The sequence below is a fragment of the Bos taurus genome, chromosome 13 (genome assembly GCF_002263795.3).
Source record: "Bos taurus isolate L1 Dominette 01449 registration number 42190680 breed Hereford chromosome 13, ARS-UCD2.0, whole genome shotgun sequence".
NCBI lineage: Eukaryota > Metazoa > Chordata > Mammalia > Artiodactyla > Bovidae > Bos > Bos taurus.
The window spans coordinates 67,167,072-67,192,905 of record NC_037340.1 but is presented as its reverse complement, the minus strand read 5'-3'; the positions used below and the strand labels follow the sequence as shown (position 1 = coordinate 67,192,905).

The following is a 25,834-nucleotide window of genomic DNA, read 5'->3' as shown; positions in this document are numbered from 1 at the left end:
TCACGTCTGCTCTGCTCGTCTCCCTCTCTTTCCCTCTTGCCTCCTTTGGTGTCTTTCTGTCTCTCTGACGGTCTCCCTATTACTGTGTCTCTGCATGCATCTGTCTGTCTTGCTCTACTTTCTTTCTCAGTGTCTCTCCCTGCCTTACTTCTCTCTGTGTTTCCCCATCTCTTTCTGTCTCTCCCCCATTTCTGTATTGCTCTTCTGTGTGCCCCTCTGTCTTTCTCTCTTCCTCTTGCTTGTTGAGCACTTATTATATCCTTCAAAGCGTTCTAAACATCACAACACATATTAATACAATGATTACGGCTGGCAAAGAACAGTAGTAATTGGGCTTATTTTACCAGCCAGGGAAAACGGCTGAAGTCTGAAGAGTTCTGTGCTTGCCAAAGGTGAGCCGCACTTGAAAGGCAGCCGCCTCAGCCTCCGAGCCCATGTTCCTAACCCCCACCTCCTCTGCTGGGATTCAAACCCAGGCACGGGTTCCAGAGTCTCCTGGCAGGAAGTGGCTGATGAAGCCCCAAGGATGGGGTGTGAAGAAGTTGAAGTGGGTTTCCAAATGTCCCAGGGACGTGGGGTGGCTGGAGGCTGGAGCAGATTTATCAACTGGCACTGCCCAGTCATGAATGGACTAGGATAGGGGCGTGACCTGGGATGCGGGGGTTTCAGTGCTAAAGCTGGGTCACTGCAGACAAGCCGAGATGGCTGATCACCCTATGACGGGTGGTCTTGGGTGGGTCACTTCATCTTTGAGCACCAGTTTCACTATCTGCAAAATGGGGATATTGTACGTACTGTGCTCTGTCTGAGGTTTAAATGGGATGAATGAACACGAAAGCTTGGAACTTGGTAAGGTCATTGTGAACTCACAGGCACCAAGATTGGATGGGAAGGACTTCCCCAGTGGTCCAGTGGATAAGAATCTGTCTGCCAATGCAGGGGACATGAGTTCGATCCCTGGTCCAGGGAGATTCCACATGCCATGGGACAACTACTGAGCCTGAGCTCGAGCCACAACTACTGATTCACATGCCCTAGAGTCTGTGCTCCCAACAAGAGAAGCCCGAACACCGCAACTAGAGAGTAGCCCATGCTTGCCGCAATTAGAGAAAGCACACTCGCAGCAACAAAGCCAAAAAAAGAATGGATGGGCAGTCCCCTCCTCCCATGCCCATCGCCCAACTTACTTGTCCAATCTGAGCTCTCCAATAAGTCTGTCGGACTTGGCACCAACAACCACAGAAAGGTTCAAGTTCTGCAAAGCAACAAGCCAGGGAGTGAAGTCCACTGACCCAGAATCCTGGGGCTCTGCAAAGCCTCTAAGACCAGAAGGTCTGCTTCACGAAGACCCAGCAGAAGAGCCCACATTGCTGGGTCAGACCCACAGAACCCACAGAAGGGAGGAGTCTTCCTTTATTCAACTTTGTGCTTGTTATGAGTCCTGGACTGTCAAACAATTACCATTTTTCTCCCCTTGCTTCTGGGACCAGTTCAGATTCGCAGGCCACTCCCATGGGCTGTAGGAGACAGGCTGTGAGGTAGGTGTCCAGGCCAGCTCTATTTCACATTCATTCATTGAGTCATTCAACAAATGAGGTTCCCAACCTCAGCTTTCCTGTCCACTGTCTGTGTGACCTTGGGCGACCCCCTCAGAACCCACTGAATCTGCAAAGTGAGGAAAATGGGTCTCAACTTGAGGCTGGACAGACCTGAGTACCTGCTGTTGGGGAGAGTCTGGCCCTCACCTCCAGTAGCCAGAGTGGGTGTCACCAATATTTGTGGAGTGACAGAGTGATCAGATGAATGAATGTACAAGTCAACCATGGGATGAAAACTTAAATAAGTGAAGGATTAAATGCACAAAGGAAGGAATAAATAAAGATAGGCATGGATGAATACATGATTAATGAATGAATGAACAAATACACAAAGGAATGATCCATTGAACAAAGATATAATAAATGAATAATGGAATAAATGCATGTATGAACCAGCAAAGATACAGTAGATTTCAAGTTAGCAGTTGAATGAATAATTGAATGACTAAATAAATGAATGAACAAACCCACAGGTGCATAATTGAATGGCCAAAGATATGCATGAACAGATTGGAAATAGTATACCTATTTCAAGCCAACCACAGAATGAATAATGGAATGAATGAAGAAATCAGAAGATAGTGGCTCTGGACACACACAATGCAGGTTTGAGTCTGGGTAGGCTTTACGCCAGTCCCCCTGGCTCTCAGGGCAGTGCTCTGAGCCCTGTCCAGGGCTGCCTGTCTGCTCAGACCTGGGATCAGCTTACCATCTCAAGCAGGAAGAGGGGGTCCAAGGAGGAGTTTGGGAGGATGGCAAAGGCCTGGGTGTCCAGGACAAAGATGAGGTCAAGGCCGCTGGGCTTCATGGTGAGTTTCGGAGGCAAAGAGGCCCAGATGAAGAGCTGCATCTGCATGTCAGGGAACATCTTGGCCACCTGCAACCCACAGGGGACGACCAACAAAAGAGGCCATTGATTAAAAAGTGTCTAAATCCTATCTTGTCCTGGTCCTGCAGAAGCACTTCCAATGTCTTCCCACTGTTGTTTTTTGGCAGTGCTGCATCTTCAATGCTGCACGAACTACTCTCCTCTGGTTGTGGTGAGTCGGGGCTACTCCTCTTTGTGATGCACAGGCTTCTCATTACAGTGGCTTCTCTGTTGCAGAGCACAGGCTCAAGGGCACACGGGCTTCAGTACTGTGGCTCCCTGGCTCGACAGCACAGGCTCAATAGTTGTGGCGCACGGACTGAGCTGCTCCGTGGCGTGTAGGGTCTTCTCAGATCAGGGATCACTGAACCTGTGTCTCTTCCATTGGCAGGCAGATTCTTTGCCACTGAGTCACCAGGGAAGCCTCCCCATTGCTTTCGGAATAAATTGTAAAGACTGTATAATTCAGCACCTGGCACCCTGCCAGCCTCACCCCATGCCCACCCCCTCCATCGCTTCTACCACTTGCCCTCTAACTCCACCCACAAGGGACTTCTTTTCCTCAAATGTGACTTGCTGTCCTTGTATACATCAACTCAATTAATCAATCGCAGCTTTATGAGGTGAAGTTGTTATTACTGCATTTTATGTATGAGAATACTGAGATACAGGCAGAACATGCTCAGGAACATAAAACTAGTAAGTAAGGACCAGAGTTCAAACCCAGATAGATCCCAGGAAGAGATTTATAATTCAAAACATCTTTTTGGATGGAATAAAAGTATCCTGAAATTAACTAAAAAAATTGCGCTCTACTCTCTTTCTGTCTAAAACTCCTTGCATTCTCTGTTCCCTCTCCCTGAGTGTTGATCCTGTATTCCTCCTTAGCTTGGCTCTTTCCCTTCCTTCAAGTCTAGAGAGCAGTGGTGGGTTCAAGGAGGATCAAAGGAGAGCTTTGACAACACCCCCATCTCAGCTAGCCTGCAGTCCTCCTCCAGGTAAACTCACAGTCTGAGTAAAAAGAATGCAATTGCTATGCAAATTAAGTTTCCCTTTCTCTTTCCCTGATCCCTCTACTCGTTGCAGCTCCTCCACACCAGTACTGCCTATATATAAATTTCTGGAAGTTCACCATTAAAGAGGCTATTATGGACTGAATGTTTGTGTCCCGCCTGCTCAGCAAATTCATATACTTAAGTCCTAACCCCCAGCGTGGGCATTCCAGGTGGCTCCGCGGTAGAGAATCTGTCTGCCAAAGCAGGAGCTGCAGGAGACACAGGTTTGATCCCTAGATTGGGAAGATCCCCTGGAAGAGGAAATGGCAACCCGCTCCAGTAGTCTTGCCTGGGAAATCTCATGGACAGAGAAGCCTGGAGGGCTACAATCCATGGAGTTGCAAAGAATATGACACAATATGACACAATTTTCACTTATCACAGTCTGTTTTCTTTATTGTTTTGGGTGTCTGAACAATAATTTTCTCTCTCTCCACTGGACGGGAGCTCCAGGAGGGCTGGGATATGATCTGTTTTGCTGGATGCCCTGCACAGGGCCCCAGAAATGCAGTGGGCACTCAGAAACTATTTGTTGAATGGATGCGCCCTCAGGATCTACTCACACCTGGTCACATGAGTGCTTGGGGCCTTTCTCCGCACTGAGGATGAGCTGCACAAAGCTGTGTCCACAGGCTCAGGCTGGGTTGCCTCTTGATCTGGACAGGGGCAGCTCTCAGCAGAGCTGTTCTCAGCTCCCCCCAGGCCTCCTCGCAAGATGACTAAAGGGGAACAAGTCCTTTCTCACCTGGGGTATCAGGATTCCAAAGAATTTGGTTGTCAGGCGGAACTTGGATTCCTTTGGAATCTGTAGCGAGGGAGGAAGAGAAAAGGATCTTGGAAGATTATGTTATAGATTGGGGGGCAAATTCTATATGAGGGGTGAGAGAATGAATACATAAACAAACCGTGGCCAGATCACGTATGACCGAAGAATGCTGACCCAGAATGGTCAGTGACTGCCAGCTTCCCTAACACTGGAAAAATCAAATATGCTTTTCAAACCAATCACATAAGATGTCTGGCTTCTGTTAGTCCCGCCTCCAGCTTGCCCACACCAACAACCTCTGTAAGAGCCTACCCAGCCCTTTCCCTTTATTTAATATAAAGCGTTCCCACCCCTTGCCCCCCCCACCGTATGCCTTTGAGTCTGCCAAAGGTAAGAGTTCTCATTGGGATGGTCTTTGTTTATCTCCACAGGGGGACGAGTCAGGGCTCAGCATCTCTTTGATGCCTCTCCAGAGGGGGAGGATCTGGCATCTCTTCTGAGAGCAGCAGAGGAGGAACCCCGTGTGGCTGGTGAGCAGGGTGGGTCCTGTTGCCCCTAGACTCTGGGGAGGATGGTCATTTGCTCATTCTATAGATGGGCAAACCGAGGCCCAGAGCAGGACTCAGCCACAGATACGGAGACAAAGTCATGGAGGATGATGACCATAATGTTGATATGATGGTAAGACTGGATTACGGACAGACACACAGCAGGGACACGGTCAATGTTAGCTGTTATCATTAGGATGCAGGGGACTTCCTCCACACTCATAAGCCTGTGCTGGGGCTGCCAAGTAATCATATCTCATTCAACCTTCCTTACACCCTTTGGAGGAAGATACTATTATTGGTGTTTTACAGATGAGGTTCTTAGAGGCTGAATAACCAACCTAAGGTCACCAGGATGGAAAAGAGGGGATCTGGGGTTTGAACTCAGGTCTGGCTGACTCCAGAGTTCAGAACTCGATGTTCCTGGCTGTGAACCAAGACTCATAACCAGACCATCTACTGCACTCTCTTCCCACATTCACTCCCATTTGGCCTTACCATGTCGTCTCTGAGGGTCAGATTCAGGGCTCCAGCCTTCTGATACACGAACCCGGCCGTGTTGAAAAAATACTCAGAGATGCCCAGGTACACCATGCGATCGTGGTCTGAGGGAAAGGCCAGCGCTGGCGGGGCAAAGGGCGGGGGGCTGCGGTGGGCCAGACTGAAAAACTCCCCCTGCGGGCAGAGGCAGTAGAGTGAGCCTGGGCATCCTTCAAGAATTACAATTCAATGTCTCCATTCCAGGAAAAAAATGCGCTAAGGATACTAATCATGGATTCACAGAGGAGAAAGCCATGGCCTGAGACTAACAACAGCATTGCATGCCTCCTTGTGCTAATTTCTAAGTGCTTCTCCACCAAGGCTGTGTGGTAGACGAGATCACCCGCATTTTACAAGACAGGATGCTGGTTTCCCAGGTGGCTCAGTGGTAACGAATCTGCCTGCCAATGCAGGAGATGCAGGTTTGATTCCTGGGTTGGGAAGATTCCCCTGGAGAAGGAAATGGCAACCCACTCCAGTATTCTTGCCCGGAAAATTCCATGGAGGAGTCTGGTGAGCTACAGTCCACGAGGTCACAAAGAATTGGACACAACTGAGTGAGTGAGCACACAAACACACTCTGAGGCTTGGGAAGGTGAAGTGGCTTGCCCAAGCTCACTTAAAAGGGTGAGTGCCAGAGTCAGTGATTGAACCCAGACATCTGGATTCTGGCAAGCACATTCCTAACCATGCCATGGTCTCTGCCTCAACCTTGCAAATAAGTGCAGAAATTCTCCTAAAAGAACAAGGAGAATTCATTTTGTTTTCACTTATCAAATTAGCAAAATATTCAAGAGAGAGGTAAATTGTTTTAAACGTGTGTGTATTTTAAACTGACACTATCCAGTTTTTGGTGAGAGTATTCATGGGCTCCTGGGGAATATGTTTACATTTCTGAAGAGCAATTTGGCTACGCATTGCAAAAAACAGATCATTCACTTAGCTGAAAAACAATAATGTTGCGTTATAAAATAGCAAATTGTCGATGGATACATATGTTAGAATACCATTTATGTAAATTGTGCTTTAGTCACTAAGTCGTGTCTGGCTCTTTGTGACCCCATGTACTATAATCCACCAGGCTTCTCTGTCCATGGGATTCTCCAGGCAAGAATATTGGAGTGGGTTGCCATTTCCTTCTCCAGGGAATCTTCCCGACCCAGGGATTGAACCCGGGTCTCCTGCATTGCACGCAGATTCTTTACCGACTGAGCTATGACGGAAGCCATTTATGTAAAATTAAAGGCCTAGAAAACATACTATATAAGAATTATTGACACCAGAGATAGATAGCAAAAGTATAAAAAGTCAGGCGAGGACACACAGGGACATCATCCACGTGATTCCCTGCGGGGTAGAGGGTCCCCAAGGGGGCCTCAGCTATTTACTTCTACAGTATTTCATCTCAAGAAATATTAAAGGTAAATACGACAAAGTAGTAACACTTCTAAAATCTGGGTAGTGGGTATGTGATAATGTGTAATATTCTCTGTACTTTTGGATCATTATTTGCCGTTAATGACCACGACACCCATCTTATAGAGTAAATATCATAAGCAACTCTTAAAAATAGCTGCAAAAAAGACAAAAAATAAAAATAACGGGTGGACTTATGTACCAGCCAGGAACCATCTCTAATATATATCACTAGGTGAGAAAAGAAAGTGAAGAACAATGCAAACAGATTCTCAGTAAAACTAGATGGGCTTTCGTGTAAGTGTATATGAATGCTCAGGACCAGATTAATACCTGCCATGGCTGACAGCTATCACCTCTGGGCAGGAGCCCCGAGTGGGGGTGGGGGGGGGGCAGTAAACAGGACATTCTCATTCGCTAGGGATAATCAGGTATTGTTTTAATCCTTTGTTCCATCTTATCACTTAGATTTTTTTTACAAGTATGCTATTTGGTCCAGCAATTTCACTTCCAGAAAGTAATCAAAGATGGGCAGAGACACAGCTACAAGGATACTCATGGCAGTTCTGGTTACACTTGTGGAAAAAAGGGAAAGAGCCCAGACATCCCAAGAGGGGGCACTGTCTACGTAGCTTATCACAAGCTATCCACTGAAAGACCCAAGAGCCAGTGAAGGGACTAGGGGAGGACATTTCACTGATGGATGTATGCCTTGCACCATTCTGGTTTTAAAAGTTGTAAAACATGACTTGTATACATATATATGTTTATATATGTTGTTTCTGTGTGTATTTGTTTCCAGGCCTACATGTGTGTATTTTTGTTTCTGCCTCTTTTACATGTGTGCATGTGTGTGTGTGATTTTCTGTGTCTAAGCAGAGGAAAGGATTGGCGGTTGGAGAAGTGTAATTTGTGTGTCAACATACAGGCCTCAGTCATATTATTAGGGTAATTTCTCTTTCCTTCTCCCCTTCTTTCCTCCCTATTTATTTCTTCTGCTCCTATGTGGTTTCTACATTTTCTTCCAGACTTTAAATGTGTTTTAGAGAAAACAAGCAAAAATAGTAAACAGACACACCCCTTGTGGAGGGATTGAGGTACATCCGGAGGGGATTCAGAAAGTGGGACTTATTCCAGCTGAGATGGGGGACGGCTGCTTAGGGAGTGACATCCCAGCCCAGACCCACTGGAGGATAAGGAGAAGATGGCTGGGAAGAGGAGGGGAAGGAGGAGAGGGGAGTCCAAGCAGAGGGAATGGACAGGATGAAGGCCCTAAGGTGGAAATTAGCTGGAAGTGTTGAGGAGGTACAAGGCCAGTGAGCCTGATTGGAGGGTACAGAGTGAGAGGGAAAGTGGCGTGAAATGAAACTCACTCACTCCATCCATCCATCCATCCAACCATCTAACCATCCATCCATCCAATACACATTTACAGAACAGTTATTACACGCCAAGCATAGTTCTAGGTGCTGTGTATGGTAAAGAACAAAACAATCACAGCCCCTTCTCTTTCATCGTATTGAGGGAGACAGGCTTGTGACTGCGGTGTGTGTACATGAGTAATAAGTGCGGCTGAGAAAAATAAAGCAGGATATAGGGGAAGAGGAGGGTACTGTTTTAGCAATGCTGGTCTGGGAGGGCTTCTCTAGGGAGAGGATACTTGAGCAAAGACTTGAAGGAGGGAAGAGAGAGCTGCTGTCGATATCTGGGTGAGAGCCTCCTGGCTAGAAGGAGCAACAAGTGCAAAGGTCCTGGGGAGGCAGCAGTCATGGTGCATTTCAGGACTAGCAGGAAGGTCAGTGTGATTGGAGCCAGGAGAAGGCATGGAAGGTGGACTGGGGAGAGTGGTGAGGATGGATAGGAAGGGGGTGGGGTCATTGTAAGATTTGTTTCCAAGGACGATGGGAAGCCGCCAGGTGTGGGGGTTCTGAGGCAAAGGCGTGAGGGTGTATGATTCTTGATATGAGTCTCACCTTCAGCAGCCAATCCAGGTTATTGGCTGTGGCTCTTGGAGGTGCCACCAGTGAGTAATCGACCCCAGCCACTTTGTCTAGTTTGGTTGTCACTAGGGGAAAGAAGATGGACCATGAGCTGGCTCCCCATGGCAGCATCTTTGGAGCCTGGGATGCAGACTCAGCATCTCCTAAAGTTAAATACAGACCTGCAGTGCTAATTCCATTCCCACTGCCTCCAAGGAGCCCTCCTCCCTGTGCGCCCCTCAAAGGAAAATGAGCCCACACCCCACATTCCCAGAATCATCAGCTCCCTCCCTTCTTCCAACAGCCCTGAGACATGGCCAAAGCAGAGTCAAGGAACAGAATGACTTGGGCTTCAATTGAACTCTGTGTGACCTTGGACAAGTCCTTTCACTTCCTCTGAGCCACTTGTTTTCATTTGTAGGATGGGGTACTAACGACTTTGCAGATGCCCTGTACATGGTAGGGGCTCAAAAGCCAGAAAGAGTCATTATTGCAGTGATAACATCCCAGGCAGAGCCCAAACTGGCTTCAAGTCTGATTGGTTTCTTTGTTTCCAGCATTAATCAATGAGGATTAAATGAATATTGGTTTCTCCTTTAGCCCTGCTTTCCCATGTTAGAGGGAATAAACTGAGTCTCAGAATACGTAATTAGTCCTGGATGGCAAAGCTTGTGAGTGACAAGGCTGGGACTCAAACCAAAATCTTTTTCCTGCCCAGTGAGGCTAAACCTGGGACCCTGAAACTGCGTTGAATACACCCAGGATGAGCTCTGCACCTGGAGGGGCTGGGACAGTGCCCGGAAGAAGGAAATGTATCTGAAATGGACAAGTACCACGTGCAGGCCACATTAGGCTCTGTGGGGAGGCAGCCCTGGTAGAAGTTTGGGGCACAGGCTCTGGAGTAGGAAAACCTGAATTTGGATCATATTTCTGCTTCTTACTGGCCCTGTGAATTTGGGCAAGTCATGGCTCCTGTTTCCTGGTGTAAATTTGGCAGAAAACAGTGATCTCAGTGTGGCATTGGGAGGCCAAGAGGAAACATTACTGCTGGGTACATGACACATGTTGACACTTGGCCAGATGGGTCTTCCTGCACCTTCTGCAACCCTTCACAATTTACTGAGCACTTGGGGAAAGAGAAGATTGTGTCCATTTTAAAGATATGGAAACCGAGTCCTTGAGAGGGCAAGTGACCAACCTCAGATCTCAGATCAGCTATGTATCTCTGGCTTCAGGGGGCTGTGGGTACTTGTTGTTTGTAGGGAAACCTTGTAGGGTTTCTCTTCCATTTAACTCCCAGACCTGCTACAAGGACCTGGCCCCAAGGGATCTGATACTAATTACCATTTGAAAATAACCTGCTCTACTCATTCGCACCCAAGCCTGGCCTGCCTAGGAAACTTGCTGGCTCCATCACACTCTCCCTATCTCCCTTCTATCCCAACTTCCCCTTCCCCCTTCTACCCCAGGTTCCCCCTCCCCTTCCACCCCAGCCTTCTTAGCCTTGCCCATTTCTTACCTGGCAGCGTCTGGAAATAAGGCTGCAGCTTGGAGGACACGGTACTAGTCACCACCTCGCAGATCTTGGGAGAATAAAAGAAAAAATCAGCGAAGGCTTCCCATAGTGGACAGTGTCCTTTAGGAATAATTATCTGGACAGGTTTTGCTTGTCTTGAATGTTTCCTTGAAAATCATGTAGCTACTCAAGCTTCCCTTTTCTCTTTGAGCTTCTGAGGAAGCTTCACCAGGAAGCTCAGAGTCCAACATATAGCTTGGAAATAGTAGCTGTATATGACTGTATGGGGGCTTCCCAGGTGGTGCTAGTGACAAAGAACCTGTCTACCAATGCAGGAGGTACAAGAGATGTGGGTTCTATCCCTGGGTCGGGAAGATCCCCTGGAGAAGGAAGTAGCAACCCACTCCAGTTATCTTGCCTGGAAGACCTCATGGACAGAGGAGCCTGGCGGGCTACGGTCCATGGGGTCATAAAGAGTTGGACATGACTGAACAACTGAGCACACATATGACTGTATGAGATGCATATCTGCGTTTTATTTCCTACTCAGATTCTAAAACCCATTTTATAATCTACTATGCTGTGCATTTTGACCACCATGCATGGGTATTTTTTTCTCTTAATATTTGACAGAGTGCTTTCAGATAGATGGTTGATATCTCCTTACCCACATTGTCAGCGTCTTTGACTGGAAGACCAAGGTCTCCCATCTGGAAGACTGCACAAGCCTCCTTGGTTTCCCCAAGACTCCTGCCCTGCTCTTGGCCCCTCCAGCCATTCTCACGGCAGCTAGACTAATTGATCTAAAGCACAGATCTGGCCAGGTCATCCCCTTGCCTAATACCTTCAATGGCTCCCCACTACCCTCTGGAGAAAACCCAAGCTCACTTGGCTTGGAAGACAGGCTCTGGGGTTTCCTGGAAGCTGATGGTTTATTAATGGGAAGCTAGCTCAAGAAACTACCCCTTTTCTCAGCTGAAGAGGTTGGCTTGTAGGGGATGGGGGTTAGAGTGAAAGCAGAGCTGGGGGGACACACTGGTCTGTCTGTCCTTCATACCAGTTCCAGCCTCAGGACATAGCTTGGCTACACTCTAGTCTAGCAGCTTCATCAGCTGCACGTTTTCTGGGTGGGGCTTACCACCAAGGTGGAGAAGGCAATGGCACCCCACTCCAGTACTCTTGCCTGGAAAATCCCATGGACAGAGGAGCCTGGTAGGCTGCAGTCCATGGGGTCGCTAAGAGTCGGACATGACTGAGAGACTTCACTTTCACTTTCATGCACTGGAGAAGGCAGTGGCAACCCACACCAGTACTCTTGCCTGGAGTATCCCATGGACGGAGGAGCCTGGTGGGCTGCCGTCTATGGGGTCACACAGAGTTGGACACGACTGAAGCGACTTAGCAGCAGCAGCACCACCACCAAGGGGGTTCTGGGGTGGGGGATGAGAAAGGAGGCCGGAGGGATATGAGGGTTCAGCAGGAAAGAACAGTAGTTTCTCTGCAGGGAGGGACGACGTCAGGGAAGGCAGAGGTGACTCAAGTGTGGGGCAGTTTGCTGAGGGTGCGTGACATGAACCTTAGTCTCTTGCTAGATTCCCAGGAAAATTGACATGACACATTGTAGAGCTGGACTTGCGCTCCCTAAAGGCTGTAGGGGACTGCTGAAGAGGTCTGGATGAGAGCCAAAGTGTCCCGCGATGCGTGAGGTTTGCGGACACCGCGGGCCCCACCCACCGCGGGCCCCACCCACTTTGACGGGAGCGGGCTGAAACTCTAAGCCCCTCCTACCTTTCTGGTCATGGACTTTTGGAGCAAAGACTCGATTCGTTTGCGGAAGAGTTGGATCAGCCACCTGGATTGACATGTGGGGACAGGCGTGAGGCTTTCCAGGTACTCCCCAGGCTGTGTTCAGAAGGCTGCCTCATCTGGGAAGCCTTCCTCCCTCTCCTGAAGAGGCCTAACCGCCCTCATCCCTGGGCTCCGACTCTGTACACCCCCATCAGACCCTTCTTCTGCTGTGTTCAGTGACTGGTCATGAGGTTATTTCTTACACAGGTGCACAGCGGGAACCCTGCCCCGTCCCAGCCTCATTCCTCACCACTCCCTCTCTCTCTGTCCTCCAGCCCCAGCTCGGCCATGTCCTCCTGTGTCCTCTGCTTCCTCCCACCACAGGACCTTTGCACACGCTGTTCGCTCTGCTTAAAACACCCACTGTCCCCAGTCTAATTAACTTCTACTTCTTTTCATCTCAATTCAAATGTCATTTCATCAAAGAACTGGGCAACCGCCAGACTAGGTCAGAACCTTCTGTTCTATGTGTTCATCACACGTTGTACCTCTTTTTCCTACTTCTAATATCCTTTTGTAATTCCTTGTGAGCCATTCATTAATGCAATGATTTGATTAATGTCTGTCTTCCCCACAGGCTGAAGCTTCAAGAGAACCGGGACTGTGAGGCTAAGAATCTGGGGGCTGGGAGTCCTGGATTGAATCGCTTCTCAATTCTCATTAGGTATGAAAACTCAGGCTACTTCCTATTCTTTCTGTGCCTTGATGTTCTTCTCTGAAAGTGGGGTAATAATAGACTAACCTCGTAGAGTCTTTGTGTGGACAGGATGGGATAAGGCTCATGTCTGAACAGTGCTAGGCATCCATCAACCCTCCAATCACTGTCAGCAAGGCCAGATTTTTAGTGACCACTGCTTTTTCTTGAACACAATGAACAAGCCTCATGCACAGCAGTTTCTTAGTTGATATTTGTTAGTTGGATGGAGAGATGAATGCCTACAGGCTTGTGATAAGGATTAATAACTTGGTGCACTGAAAGTGTTTAGTGCAGAGCCTGCAGCATAATAAGTGCTCAGTAAAAGTTTGCTGAATGAATATTGAATGAGCAAGGGACCCTTCAAGGCAGGGAGGGGGTGTTCCATCTGTGAACCTTTGTATCTTCCTTACATCTGAGACCTTTGGACAAGGCTGACATGGAAGTGGTATTTGGGATGTGCTTTTGAATACAAGAATGATTAGGATAATCCTGTCCCTCCTCCCAGGACTTCCCAGGTGGCTCAGTGGTAAAGAATCCACCTGCAGTGCAGGAGATGTGGGTTCAATCCCTGAGTCGGGAAGATCCCCTGGAGGAGGAAATGGCAACCCACTCCAGTATTCTTGCCTGGAGAATCCCATGAACAGAGGAGCCTGGTGGGCTACAGTCCATAGGGTCTCAAAGAGTCGGACATGACTGAGTGATTGAGCACACATACACATTCATCCCTCCTCCCATCCACAGCCCCAGGAGGTCATACCCCAGGCTGCTGCCAGAGATGTGTATGCGGACGGTGTTGATGCCACTGCTGCAGCTGGAGCAGGTAACAGTGGAGTGGCCCGAGGCAGGATCATAGCCCAGATTCAGACCCGCCAAAATAGAGATGCCCTCCACACTCAGGTCAAAGTTGCCACCGAGTTTGCTGAAGGGAAACACAAAGACAAGACTTGGAGCAAGCATTTTCTCCCCTCTGCCAGTCAAACTTCACACCAATGCTGGAAGGTAGGTTTTGCTATTATCCCCACTCAGGATGAGGAGATGGAGTTCAGAGAGGGAAGGCCGCTTGCCCAATGTCACACAGCAGCTGAGTGAAAGAACCAGAATCCCAACTCAAAGTTTGAAGCCATGTCTGCCTGGCAGAACCTCCTCTTATCCACTGCCTCAGCCTCTGCTTGTGCTGTGTGGCACGGGGAGTGTTTCTCAACCTCTCTGAGCTTCAGTTTCCTTACTCAGACCTTGGACCAGCAGTGGGACACTGGTTTTGCCACTAGAAAGCTGAGTTTTGGGAAGGGACGTGTCTTTAATTAATTAATGACTTGGTTCATTAAATGGGGTTAATAACTACTCCCTCCTGAAATGAGTTTGGGATAAGACAGTGGATGTGAATGTAATTTGTCAACTCTTCTATAACATGAGGAAGTATTGCTATTTATTTGTTTATGATCAGTAAGTGAAATGATAGATGTGAAAGAGCTCACATGAAAAATTAAGCAAGTCCCTCTGCTGTATAACACAGGGAACCCTTCTCAATGTTATGTGGTAGCCTGGAATGGGAGGGAAGTTTGGGGGAGAATGGATGCATGTATATGTATGGCTGAGTCCCTTTGCTGTCCACCTGAAACTATAACAGCATTGTTAATATAAAATAAAAAGCTAAAAAAAAAGAAAAATGAAGCAATGCTTATTGTGGGGAATTCCAGATCAGCAGTCCTTATAACGAAGGGCAGACTTACGCCTCTATCCTCATCAAAGGGTCTGTTTGCTCCCTGGATTCCCCACAAAGGAGAAGTTGCTAACGTGACAGGTCAGTCTGGGCCACTGTCACCACTGCACAGTCACCGCAGTGAGAGCCCAATATTTAGATTCACAGTTGTGGTTTGGATGATTGGCCCCAATTTTCACCCTCCCTGCGTCCATACCCTCTCCATTGCCTGTCTTGGGAGGATACGTGTGTAATTCCATGTTCTTGACTTTGGACTTGGGCACGTGACTTGTTTTGGCCAATGGTATATGAGTAGTGACTATGGACCAGTTCAAAGTCTAGGGCTTAGTATGCTTCTGGTTACCCTTTTTGCACCTCTGCTGTCACTAAGAACATGCTCTGTGTAGCTCATTCATTGGTCCAGGGAAGACGAGGAGATACATGTTGAACAGGGCCACCCCTAGCTGAGGCCAACCTATGGCAGGGAACCCCAGCCAACACATAGATACATAAGTGAAGATATATGACTTGCTTTAGGTCACTGAGTTTGGGATGGTTTGTAACACAGCAATTGCTAACTGATAAAGGGGTAAAGTAAAGGTCCCACTTAGCCTTCCCTCCTAAGCCATATGTACCAACTCAGCCTTGCTGGTGTCCTGCATTGAGATGTGGGAACATGCTCAGCTATTAACCAAGAGTTATGTTAAAACTTCGGAGAAGGCAGTGGCACCCCACTCCAGTACTCTTGCCTGGAAAATCCCAGGGACGGGGGAGCCTGGTGGGCTGCCGTCTATGGGGTTGCATAGAGTCGGACATGACTGAAGCTACTTAGCAGCAGCAGCAGCAGCATGTTAAAACTTCTTTTGTGAAAAATTTTCCCAGTAGCTCTGAGGGGGCAGATGGTATTTGGCCAGGCAAAAATTCGGCATGCTTGAGATCTTGGCTCTCCTCTCTTCCAAGTATCACCAAGAGCTTACCCCCACACTCAACAAACAACAAGCTTGGAAACTCACATGAAATTCTTTCGTGCCTTCCATTTTCCTCTGATCTTGATACTGGCATCTCTGATAGAGAGATCAAGGCCCTTATCTGGCAACGGTCTTATCTGGGAATTGGGAAGATTGAATCCTTGAATAACCATGCTGCAAGGAAGAAATAATCAGTTAGTCTCCTTGGGGTCCCCACAAGGACTCAGTCAATGGTCAGTGCAGACTCATTCCCCTCCAGCCTGGTCCTTTATCCCATCCATTTTAAGAGAGCCCAAAAGTTATGATGAGAGCAGCCTTGGGAACTCTGTGGCTAGGCTTTAAAATCAGACAAATCTGCATTTGAATCCTGCTCTTCAATTTACTTTTGTGTGATCCTGGCCACATCGCTTAATCATCCTGAGTCTCAGTTTCCTCATTTGTAAAGTGGGCACAATAACTTCTGTCTTGCAGGGTGTGTGATAATCAGTGAAGATAACAAATGTAATTCCATTGACTACATGTTCTGTAAGGGATGGAATGTGTCTGTCTTTTTTTCCCTATTGTACTATAGCAAAGCCTGCTGAATCAGACACATAGTAGGTGCTCAAAAATATCTGCTAAGTGAGTGCATAAAATTCGTTAGAGGACATTTATGGGTTTTCTCCCCAGCACCCACATCCCTCTCTTGTTGATAACAGAACTGCCATTTTTACTTTGGAGGAACTCTTCCCCACATCTAGCCCATGCTGCTCCCAAGAAAGTTGACTTCACAGGTCATCTTCAGGGGGTGGAGCTTGAGACTTCAGTACAAGCTCATTCGTGTTTTCTATTCCCTGGCCACAGTGATTGGTCCAGCAGTGTGTATGGACCTAAAATGGACCAATCAGAGTGAATCTTAGGAGTTTTGCTTGAGTGGTAAGAAGATGGTACCTTCCTCCTATAGGGCTGGAAGTGCTGAGAAGATGCTGATGGCCTCTTTGTAGGGACATCCTACCCGAGAATTAGCCTTTCCAGAGGGAAGAGATGCTGAGAGATGGCAAGAGAAAAACAGGGTCCAGTGATATTTGAGCCTTCCTCAAGCTGAACCTGAAGCCAGATGATCCCAGGGACATCTCAGTCCTCTGAGCCCCTACATTCTGGTTAAGGTCATTTCTGATTAGGTTTTCTGTCATAGAAACCTCACCTCTGCCCCTAATCCCAATTAACATAAGGGCTTGGCACAGAGTTTGGGGATTTATGACATCCCCTCGGGAGTCACAGTGAGTGTCTGAAAGACAGTTTGGGTGGTTTCTTCCACACGCAGCTTGGGGACTGTATCCCCTCGGAATGATGTGAACATTAGCTTTGGGATCCTCTAACCTCTCTTAGTTTAGGAATTTGTGGCTCTATGAATCTACGTCTTGGTGGCCCCAACACACGACAGTCCTGAACACGGAGGACTGAGCAGGACAGGGCTTACCTGAAGAAGCTGTATTGCCCTTTCCCGAGGTACTTTATCTTAAAGTTTCCTGAGAAATTGGGAATTGTTATCTTCTCCAATTCCTTCTGCAGAGTAAGCACTCCCTGCTGGCAGGCTGAGAGGAGAGAGAGGAGGCAGAGGTCAGAGGCATGTAGCTGGTTCATAGCAGAGACGATGGGATTGGAAAGGTCAGTTAAGGGCTCTTGTCAATGTCCCGATAATAAATAATTTCTGCTTTTTAGATCTTACTGTCTCCGTCACAACCACTCAGCTCAGATGTTATTGTACAAAAGCAGCCATAGACAGTAAGTCAATGAATAGGTATGGCTTTGTTACAATAAAACTTTACTGATAGAAAATGAAATTTGAATTTCACATCAGTGTCACTAGTGGTAAAGAACCCGCCTGCCAATGCAAGACACATGAGAGACATGGGTTCGATCCCTGGGTCAGGAAGATCCTCTGGAGGAGGGCACGGCTACCCACCCCAGTATTCTTGCCTGGAGAAACCCATGGACAGAGGAGCCTGGCTAGCTGAAGTCCATGGGGTCGCAAAGAGTTGGACACTGAAGACTGAAGTGACTTAGCATACACAGCACACACATCATTTTCACACGGCCTGAGACCAGATTCTCCTTTTGATTTTTTTCCCAGCCATTTAAAAATGTAAAAGCCATGCTTAGTCCCTGGGCCATACAAAAACGTGGTGACCCAGATTTGGCCTACAGGCTATTGTTTGCCAACACTTAGTTTGAAATATCACCCACTTCAAACACCCAGTCATGCATCCTATGGGTGTTTATTGATCATCTGCTCTGTGCTCTGCCTTCACAGATACTGGTCTCTCCGGGTTTTGGACTCTCTTGCCACAGGATCTTTGCCTGCACCTTTCCCACTGCCTGGGAAACCTTTTCCTCTCATCTTCACCTGGTCAGCTTCTAGTCATCATTTCTTCTAGGAACTTTCTCTGGTCTATCAGAAGAGTGCGATCCTGCTTGTTATCATTCTCACGATGCTGTGGGTATCTCTTTTGGAGCTCGCATTACCTTTTGTAATTATGCAACTATTCATGTGATTTTCCGATTAATATCTCTCTCCCCTACTAGATATAAGCCGCCCAAGGCCAGGGACGGATGTCACAGACATCCGCCACGTTTACCACAGGGACTAGAACCTAATACCTGATGGATGACTAAATGAATGAATGTCCCCACGGTCAGGAATTCTGCCATCTCTTATTATGTGGTTAACAGCGTCAGAGAACCAGTTAGATGGCAAACATGTTAAATGATAAGAGTAAGCAGTAAAATGATGGATCCTAGGATTTGCGTTTTTCCAAGAGCCAGTTAAGCATACTAATAATAACAATTGTAATAATAATAGTAACAACAACAACATTTATCAGGTTCTTATTCTGTTCCTGGCACAGTTCTGGGCTCCATGCATGTATTAAGTTACATACGTGTAACTGAACATACGAGAATCTGAACAGTCCTGGGTAGTAGGTCTTGTTGAAAAGAACTGATTTGGAACCCGGGTCTCCCACACTGCAGGAAGTCTTTACCAACCGAGCCACCAGGGAAGAAGCCCAGTGGGTCTTGTTACACCTCCCAATTCACAGACAAGGAAACAGACTCAGAAAGGTGACCACACAGCTGACAGGTGAGGGAGGCAGCATCTGAATTCAGGCCTTCTGTTCCCAGAGCCCATGCCCTGGGACAGGCCTTCTGGGGGTCCAAAAGTAAACCAAGCACAGACTGGCACTGCCCAGAGAGAAATGAAAATGTGGGATGGCCACCATCTGTGGAGCTGCAGGGGCTGGGTCTCGAAGGGTCTCTAATGCCAAGCCCAGGACGCCTTCTGAAGGCACTCGGGAGCCACTGAATAGTGTCAGTAATGAGGGTCCTGAACCGATATGCTGCACCTCAGGACACTCACTGGTGGCTGAATGGGGTGTGAGTAGAAGGAGGGACTGAGGCTGCTCTGACAGAATGTGAAGACGTTTGGGCTTAAAGGCTGAGCCCAAGTCTCTGCTCCCGGGAAGCAACCAGAGGCACCCCAGGTCTGGGTACAGGGCAGGGGCATAATCCTTTCTCCTAGCTCACGGGGAGTCTTCCGTCTGCAACCCTGGGATTCACAGGTGTCCTGCCTGGGCTGGGGTAGGAATTCAGGGATGGAATACCAGGTCTCCTTGGTCCTGTCCGGGGCTTCCCTGATAGCTCAATTAGTAAAGAATCCACCTGCAATCCAGGAGACCCTGATTCGACTCCTGGGTCAGGAGGATCATCTGGAGAAGGGATAGGCTACTCACTCCAGTATTCTTGGGCTTCCCTTGTGGCTCAGCTGGTAAAGAATCCACCTGTAATGCAGGAGTCCTGGGTTCGATCCCTGGGTTGGGAAGATCCTCTGGAGAAGGGAAAGGCTTCCCACTTCAATATTCTGGCCTAGAGAATTCCATGGACTGTATAGTCCATGGGGTTGTAAAGAGTCGGACATGACTGAGCGACTATCACTTCACTTCGGTCATGTCCTGATTCCTCCGGGCGTCCACCGCCCCTGAGAGCCTGCCTTCTCCTGGGTCTGATGTCTCTGGCACCGGCTGTCCCCCACTGTTCTGCAGGTCATCTCTCTGCCACAGAGAGGCAGCATTGAGCAGCCCCATGCCGATACTTCACAGACCAGAGCTCAGATCCAGGCCACCCCCTTCCCCTTCCCCCTTCCAGTCTGTCTGCTCATCTGTAAAGGTCACTAGTAACATTTTGTGCTTTTAGCATAGTGCCTAGACCGATATGAGCAGGTCAGGAGGCTGCTTCATAACATTCTCTGCCGTGTCTGGGCCTGAGGGAGTGGCCTGGGGGGATTGTCTCTGTGGCACCCGGGTGGCTACTGTGCAGAGTGTGGCTGCCAAGCACCACCGCTCCTCACGGAGCCTGAGCTCGGCCCACGCTGAGGACTGAGCCAGGGGCTGCCAGACGAGTATCAGGGCTGAGAACCAGCTAGGAAGGAAGTGAAGGGCCCAAGCCCGAATCGGTTATTGGGTAGAGGGAGGGGGACCCTGAGGGGCCTGAGCACTGGACTCAGAGTCCTCCAGACTAGGGTTCCATCCCCCCTGCTGCGGCCTCCCAGCTCTGTGACCTTGGGTAACTCACCCTGGCCCAGCTTCTTGCTCTGTAAGACGGGGTGAGAGGGTCACCTTGAAGGAGCAGTGAGCAGGCCATACCCTGGATTTAAGGGCTGCACACGGCAGGTGCTCAGTCAGTGATGGGAGAGAAGGAAAGGAAGGCAGCCAGTTACCGTAGTCCAGGCCCTTCTGGGTGATCCTGGCCACGATGCCAGGGTTGGTAGTCGTCACAGCCGTGCTCAGGGCGGCCAGCACCACCAGGGTTGCCCACCTCCGCGCGGTGTCAGGGCCTCTGGCCATGTCTTCGTCCTGCAGAGCTGCCAAAACCTCGAGGTCTTGGAGGGGAACCAGGGACCTATAAAGGAGGCAGCTGTGGAAATGCAAGTCAGGAGAACGGAGAAAGGAGGAAGGAACACGAGCAGGGGCGGAAGAGGGGGTGGGCGGCTGCCTGCCTGTGGTTCCCCACCGTATGGTGGGGCCACAGCCCCAGAACAGCCAGCAGTGGAGCCTGGGAGCCCTGTGCGTGTGCGTGTGCTGTGTGTGTATGTATGTGTGGCATGTGTGTATGTATGTGTGTTGTGTGTGTGGTTGCATTTGGTGTGTGTGTGGTGTGTTTGTGTATGTATGCTTGGGGTGTGTGTGGTATGGTATATGTGTACGTATTGTGGTGTGTGTATGTATGCATGCGTGATGTGTGTATGGTGTGGTGTGGTGTATGTGTATGTATGTGTGGTGTGTGGTTGTGTTTGTTGTGTGTGTATGTATGTGATGTGGTGTATTGTGTGTGTGATGTGTGTATGCATGTGTGGTATGTTTGTGTGTGCTGTGTGTGTATGCATGTGTGATGTGTGTATGATGTGTGGTGCATGTGTATGTATGTGTGGTCTATGTGTATGTATGTGTGGTGTGCGGTATACATGTATGTGTGTTGTGTGTGGGATTGTGTTTGGTGTGTGTGCGTATGTGGTGTGGTATGTTGTATATATGTATGTGTGATGTGTTTGTGTGTGGTGTGTGTATATATGTTTAGGGTATGTGTGGTATGGTGTGTGTGAATGTATTGTGGTGTGTGTATGTATGTGTGGTGTGTGTATGCATGTGTGATGTGTGTATGGTGTGGTGTGGTGTATGTGTATGTATGTGTGGTGTGTGGTTGTGTTTGTTGTGTGTGTATGTATGTGATGTGGTGTATTGTGTGTGTGATGTGTGTATGCATGTGTGGTGTGTTTGTGTGTGGTGTGTGTGTATGCATGTGTGGTGTGTTTGTGTGTGGTGTATGTGTATGCGTGTGTGGTGTGTTTGTGTGTGGTGTGTGTGTATGCATGTGTGGTGTGTTTGTGTGTGGTGTGTGTGTATGCATGTGTGGTGTGTTTGTGTGTGGTGTGTGTGTATGCATGTGTGGTGTGTTTGTGTGTGGTGTATGTGTATGCGTGTGTGGTGTGTTTGTGTGTGGTGTGTGTGTATGCGTGTGTGGTGTGTTTGTGTGTGGTGTATGTGTATGCGTGTGTGGTGTGTTTGTGTGTGGTGTGTGTGTATGTGTGTGTGGTGTGTTTGTGTGTGGTGTGTGTGTATGCATGTGTGGTGTATTGTGTGTGTGATGTGTGTATGCATGCGTGGTGTGTTTGTGTGTGGTGTGTGTGTATGTATGTGTGGTGCGTGGTTGTGTGTGTGTGTGTATGTATGTGTGGTGTGTGGTTGTGTGTGGTGTGGTGTGTGTTTGTATATGTGCTGTGTGTGTGTGGTGTGCATGGTGTGTGTAAGTCAAGACCTGGCTCTGAGCGTCATTCCCCTCCCCTTCCCCGCTCCCTGAACCCTCCACCCAAATCCCTCCACCCAAGGACTTCCTGGAAGCTGGGTGGCAGGTATATCAGAGTTGATTATATTTTTGTCTCCTTTTTTATGCTCTACTGAGGTACAATTGGCAAAATTGTGCACAGTTGCTCCTTGAACAGCGCAGGTCTGAACTGTGCAGGTGCATTTGTATATGGATTTCCTTCAATAAATATGTACTGCCGTCCTGCACCACCTGTGGGTGGTTGAATCCAGAGATGTGGGACCTCGCATATGATGGAACTGCGTATATGGAGGTCTGACGCTAAATTATACTCAAGTTTTTGACTGCTTGGGATGTCAGCACCCCTAGCCCCTGCATTGTTTAAGGTCAAGTGTACATTTAAAGTGTACAATGTGATAATTCAGTATGTGTACACATTGTGAAGAGATTGCCACAACCAAACTAATTAGCTCATCTCTCTCTTCACGTGGTTATCATTTGGTGTGTGTAGGGAGAATGAAGATTTACTCTCTTAACAAATTCCAAGTATATAGTATTCTTAACTGCAATTATCATGCTATACATTAGATCCCCAGAACTTACTCATTTTATAACTGAGAATCATATTTTTCTTTCTACTTTTGATTTCCTTGGTGTTTTCCACAGTAAAACCTTTAAGGAAACAGAAGCATTTTCTTGTCCTGAGAGGCAATAGTGGTAATAATTAAATGCTTGAATTTTGAGTCTGGTATTTTAACTGGTTTTAAAGCTCAGCTTTGCCACTCTGTGGTGGTTTGACCTTGGTCAAGCCCGGTAACCTTTCTGAACCTCAGTTCCTCTTTGTAAAGTGACGATAACCAGAGTACACCCCCCACCTCGGGTTATTGTGAAGACATAAAGGGTTTTAAATCATATAAAGCACTTAACACAATACCCCATGCATAATATGCTCACAAATGGTAGCTATTACTGTCACTCTGACTTTCAAAGCAATCCATGTTCACGGGCCAAAATTTGAGAAAGAACCAAAAAAAATATAAATAAAAATTACGTGCAATCCCCAGTTCCAGAGAGGACAAGCAGAAGTGTATTTTAGAGTATTTCTCTCCTCGCTCCCCACTTTTGGTAAGCATAGATCAGGTGTGTCTTTCAACACAGAAATATGTAATCAACGCCAGTTTTGTGAAGTTCCCTTTTTTAAGAACAGTATGTGCGGTTCTCTGTATTTCATTGCTTCCTTACCCTACAGTTTTCTTCACCAGGCTTTTGTTCTTATACCTTTTCCCCTTTCCTTTGACATATGCGAAGCCTGAGGCTTCGAGAGGGGAAGTGTTCTTTCCACAGTCACGCAGCTAGGCTGCTAGCAGAGCTGGGATTCCAGCGCAGACGCATCCCATACTAACCTGAGTCCTTCAGCATCTTGGGAGCTGGGACGGGGTGGGGGTGGGGGTGGCATCAGCACACACACTCCCCACCCTCCCTCCAACTTTCCAGACGGAATTCTGTCTGCTAGGCCCCTGCCCCTCCCTTTGCAGCAGCCTCAGGCCCGGTGTGGGCGGAAACCCCACCAGGCAGCATGGCACCGTCTCCATGGTGATGAGAGGAGGGGCGGGGCTGCAGAGAGGGAGGCCAGCTTCTCTCCTGCTGGGTCCTCCTCAGCCCCCTGACGCCCTGTCTCCCCGACTCTGATTTGATGAAGATCTAATGAAGCCCATTGAGCCTGGAGGACATGAGACTTTCTGAGTTTTTTTTCTTTCTTCTCTTTCCACTGTTTCTGAAAGGATCTCCCTTCCTGCCGCCACCCACCACAACCAAGAATCCTTCTGGCTTGCTGTAGAATGAAAACGGTGGCTATGGACAGAGCATCTACTATGACACTTTATTTATATTGTCTTCAAGCCTTTAAATAACCAGTGAAAAGTGAAGAAATTGTTAATCCCTCAGTGTGTCCCATGGATAGTAGCCTTCCAGGCTCTTCTGTCCATGGGATTTCTTAGCCAAGAACACTGGAGTGGGTTGCCATTCCCTGCTCCAGGGGATCTCCCCAACCCAGGGATCAAGCCCGAGTCTCCTGCATTGCAGGTGGATTCTTTACCGTCTGAGCTACCAGGGAAACCCCAAATAACCTGTGAGAGAGGAATAATTATCCTCCATTTTGAAGATAAGGAAACAGAGTCACAAGGCAATTATGTCCCTGTCAAGGTCGCAGTGCCTTTCATGGAGAGAAATATTCTCCTCTCTTCTTGGGGTAGTTTCTAAGAGAACTTGTCACCCTGGGTCTTCACCCTAGCTCTGCGTTCCTGGGCCCCCAGATTCCCATGTCTGTATCCGTACAAGGAAGACACAGGCCAAAACACACAGACTAATGACTTGTCAGAAAATCCATTTTTGAAAAGTTATCTTACACAGTTTGGAATACCTGCAGCTCTAACTGCCCCAAATTCTTGAGTCCCCTGGGTCCAGGCAGATATTGCCTCTGTGAGGATATCAGACAGGAAAACTCACAGAATGATAACTTAAATTGCCACAACGTAAGCATCTTAAAACCAACTGGCAATAAGCCAGCCCCACTGGCTTCTGATGCTTATGCTCAGTCAAATCCAGAAGAGTCCATCAGCAAACCTCTGACCTCCTTTTTGGTTCTGCCCCTGGCCATGGTGGGGCCCCACTGCTTCAGACCTGACTCTTTACTTGGTGTGAGTGACAGTGTTTTCAACCCAAGCGACAGAAATCCTCAGCTCACATTGGCTTCAACAGTCTACCCATATGTCAGAGATGAAGCCCAGAGAGAGAGCAGGTTTGAGGATCTGATTAATTCAACAGCTAACAAGACTTCCCTGGCTATCCAGTGGTTAAGACTCTGCACTTTCACTATAAGAGCTGTGGATTTGATCCCTGGTTGGGGCACCTTTATGATCCCACATGCTGTTTGGCCAGGAAAAAAAAAAAAAACCACCAAATTTGCAACAAAAATGCTAATTTAAAAAATTCATTAATTAACAGGCATTTACCATCTCTCCACACCTGTCTGCTCTGCCACCCTAGTATCTCAAATTTACCCTTACACTGGCTTCTTTCATAGTTGTGTGAAATAAAATTCATATTTTATGGCAAGACAAGAAAAATTTAAACATAAAAAACTTATTTCTGTCCTTTGGCTTCCTCTTTCCCTTCTACTGTGCATTGTGTATCTGCATTAGGCATCGACTAAATCTTCGCTGTTGGCAGAAATACCAGCTCAGCCCTAAAGAGAAGCATTCTCCCAGCATCAAGAAGACAACTCTTCTTGATGGGAAGGTAACATTCCTTCTTGATCTTGTAAGGGGATCACATCATCACCTTGTACTTGCATATCTGAATTGTGTAAAATGTCAGTGATTCATCATGTAATTTACAGTCCTCTGTCTCAAAAAACTTATGTAACTGTGTTTTGACTTCTCATGGTAGAACAGCCCTCAGAGCTTTCTGAGATGCTGTTCCTGTTTTTGTTTGAGATTGAAACAATACAAGTTTTATTCAGTGGCCAAAGAATGGAGAAGGGGAAACTAAGTTCACAGATTAATTTCTCATATTCCTGGGTTATAATCCTCAGTTTGGCTCAAATAAAAATCTTCATTTCTTTCTTAGATTGACTGAGTAATTTTTCATTGACAGTTGCAAGATGACTGCAGCAGCTCCAGCCATTGCACCTAAACAGGCTTTTTCCAGTGTCTCCTCCTTCTCCTCTTCTTTTTCTTCTTCCTCTTTTTTGGCCTTTTTGTTATTATTGTAAAATCTTTCAAATATAAAGGTAAGAACAGACTACCCAAATTTGTAAAATCTTAACATTATGCCGTATTTACTTCATATAGTTTCTTTTAGCTCTATGAATCGTTAATACACGTACAGCTATGTATAACCAGGATCACCATAGAAATATAGAATATTTCTGTCATCCATTCAAACTCTCTCCTGTTGTCCCAACTCACAACATAGGAAAATA

At 47.6% G+C, this 25,834-nt stretch overlaps 1 protein-coding gene across 3 annotated transcripts in view; it reads right to left on the bottom strand.

Moving 5' to 3' along the window:
* Positions 1 to 25,834, bottom strand: part of BPI (bactericidal permeability increasing protein) — a 47,912-nt gene that overhangs the window by 8,983 nt on the left and 13,095 nt on the right. Inside the window, exons 2-12 of one of the 3 annotated variants that reach the window (XM_025000258.2) lie at positions 20,252 to 20,433; positions 16,958 to 17,072; positions 15,544 to 15,672; positions 13,589 to 13,750; positions 12,075 to 12,138; positions 10,290 to 10,353; positions 8,765 to 8,856; positions 5,334 to 5,510; positions 4,267 to 4,326; positions 2,308 to 2,475; positions 1,188 to 1,255 (exon numbers count right to left, since the gene is read on the bottom strand). In XM_025000258.2, coding sequence (XP_024856026.1) covers positions 1,188 to 1,255; positions 2,308 to 2,475; positions 4,267 to 4,326; positions 5,334 to 5,510; positions 8,765 to 8,856; positions 10,290 to 10,353; positions 12,075 to 12,138; positions 13,589 to 13,750; positions 15,544 to 15,672; positions 16,958 to 17,072; positions 20,252 to 20,378 — 1,226 coding nt within the window. In that variant the 5' untranslated portion in view covers positions 20,379 to 20,433. 3 annotated transcript variants of the gene reach the window in all.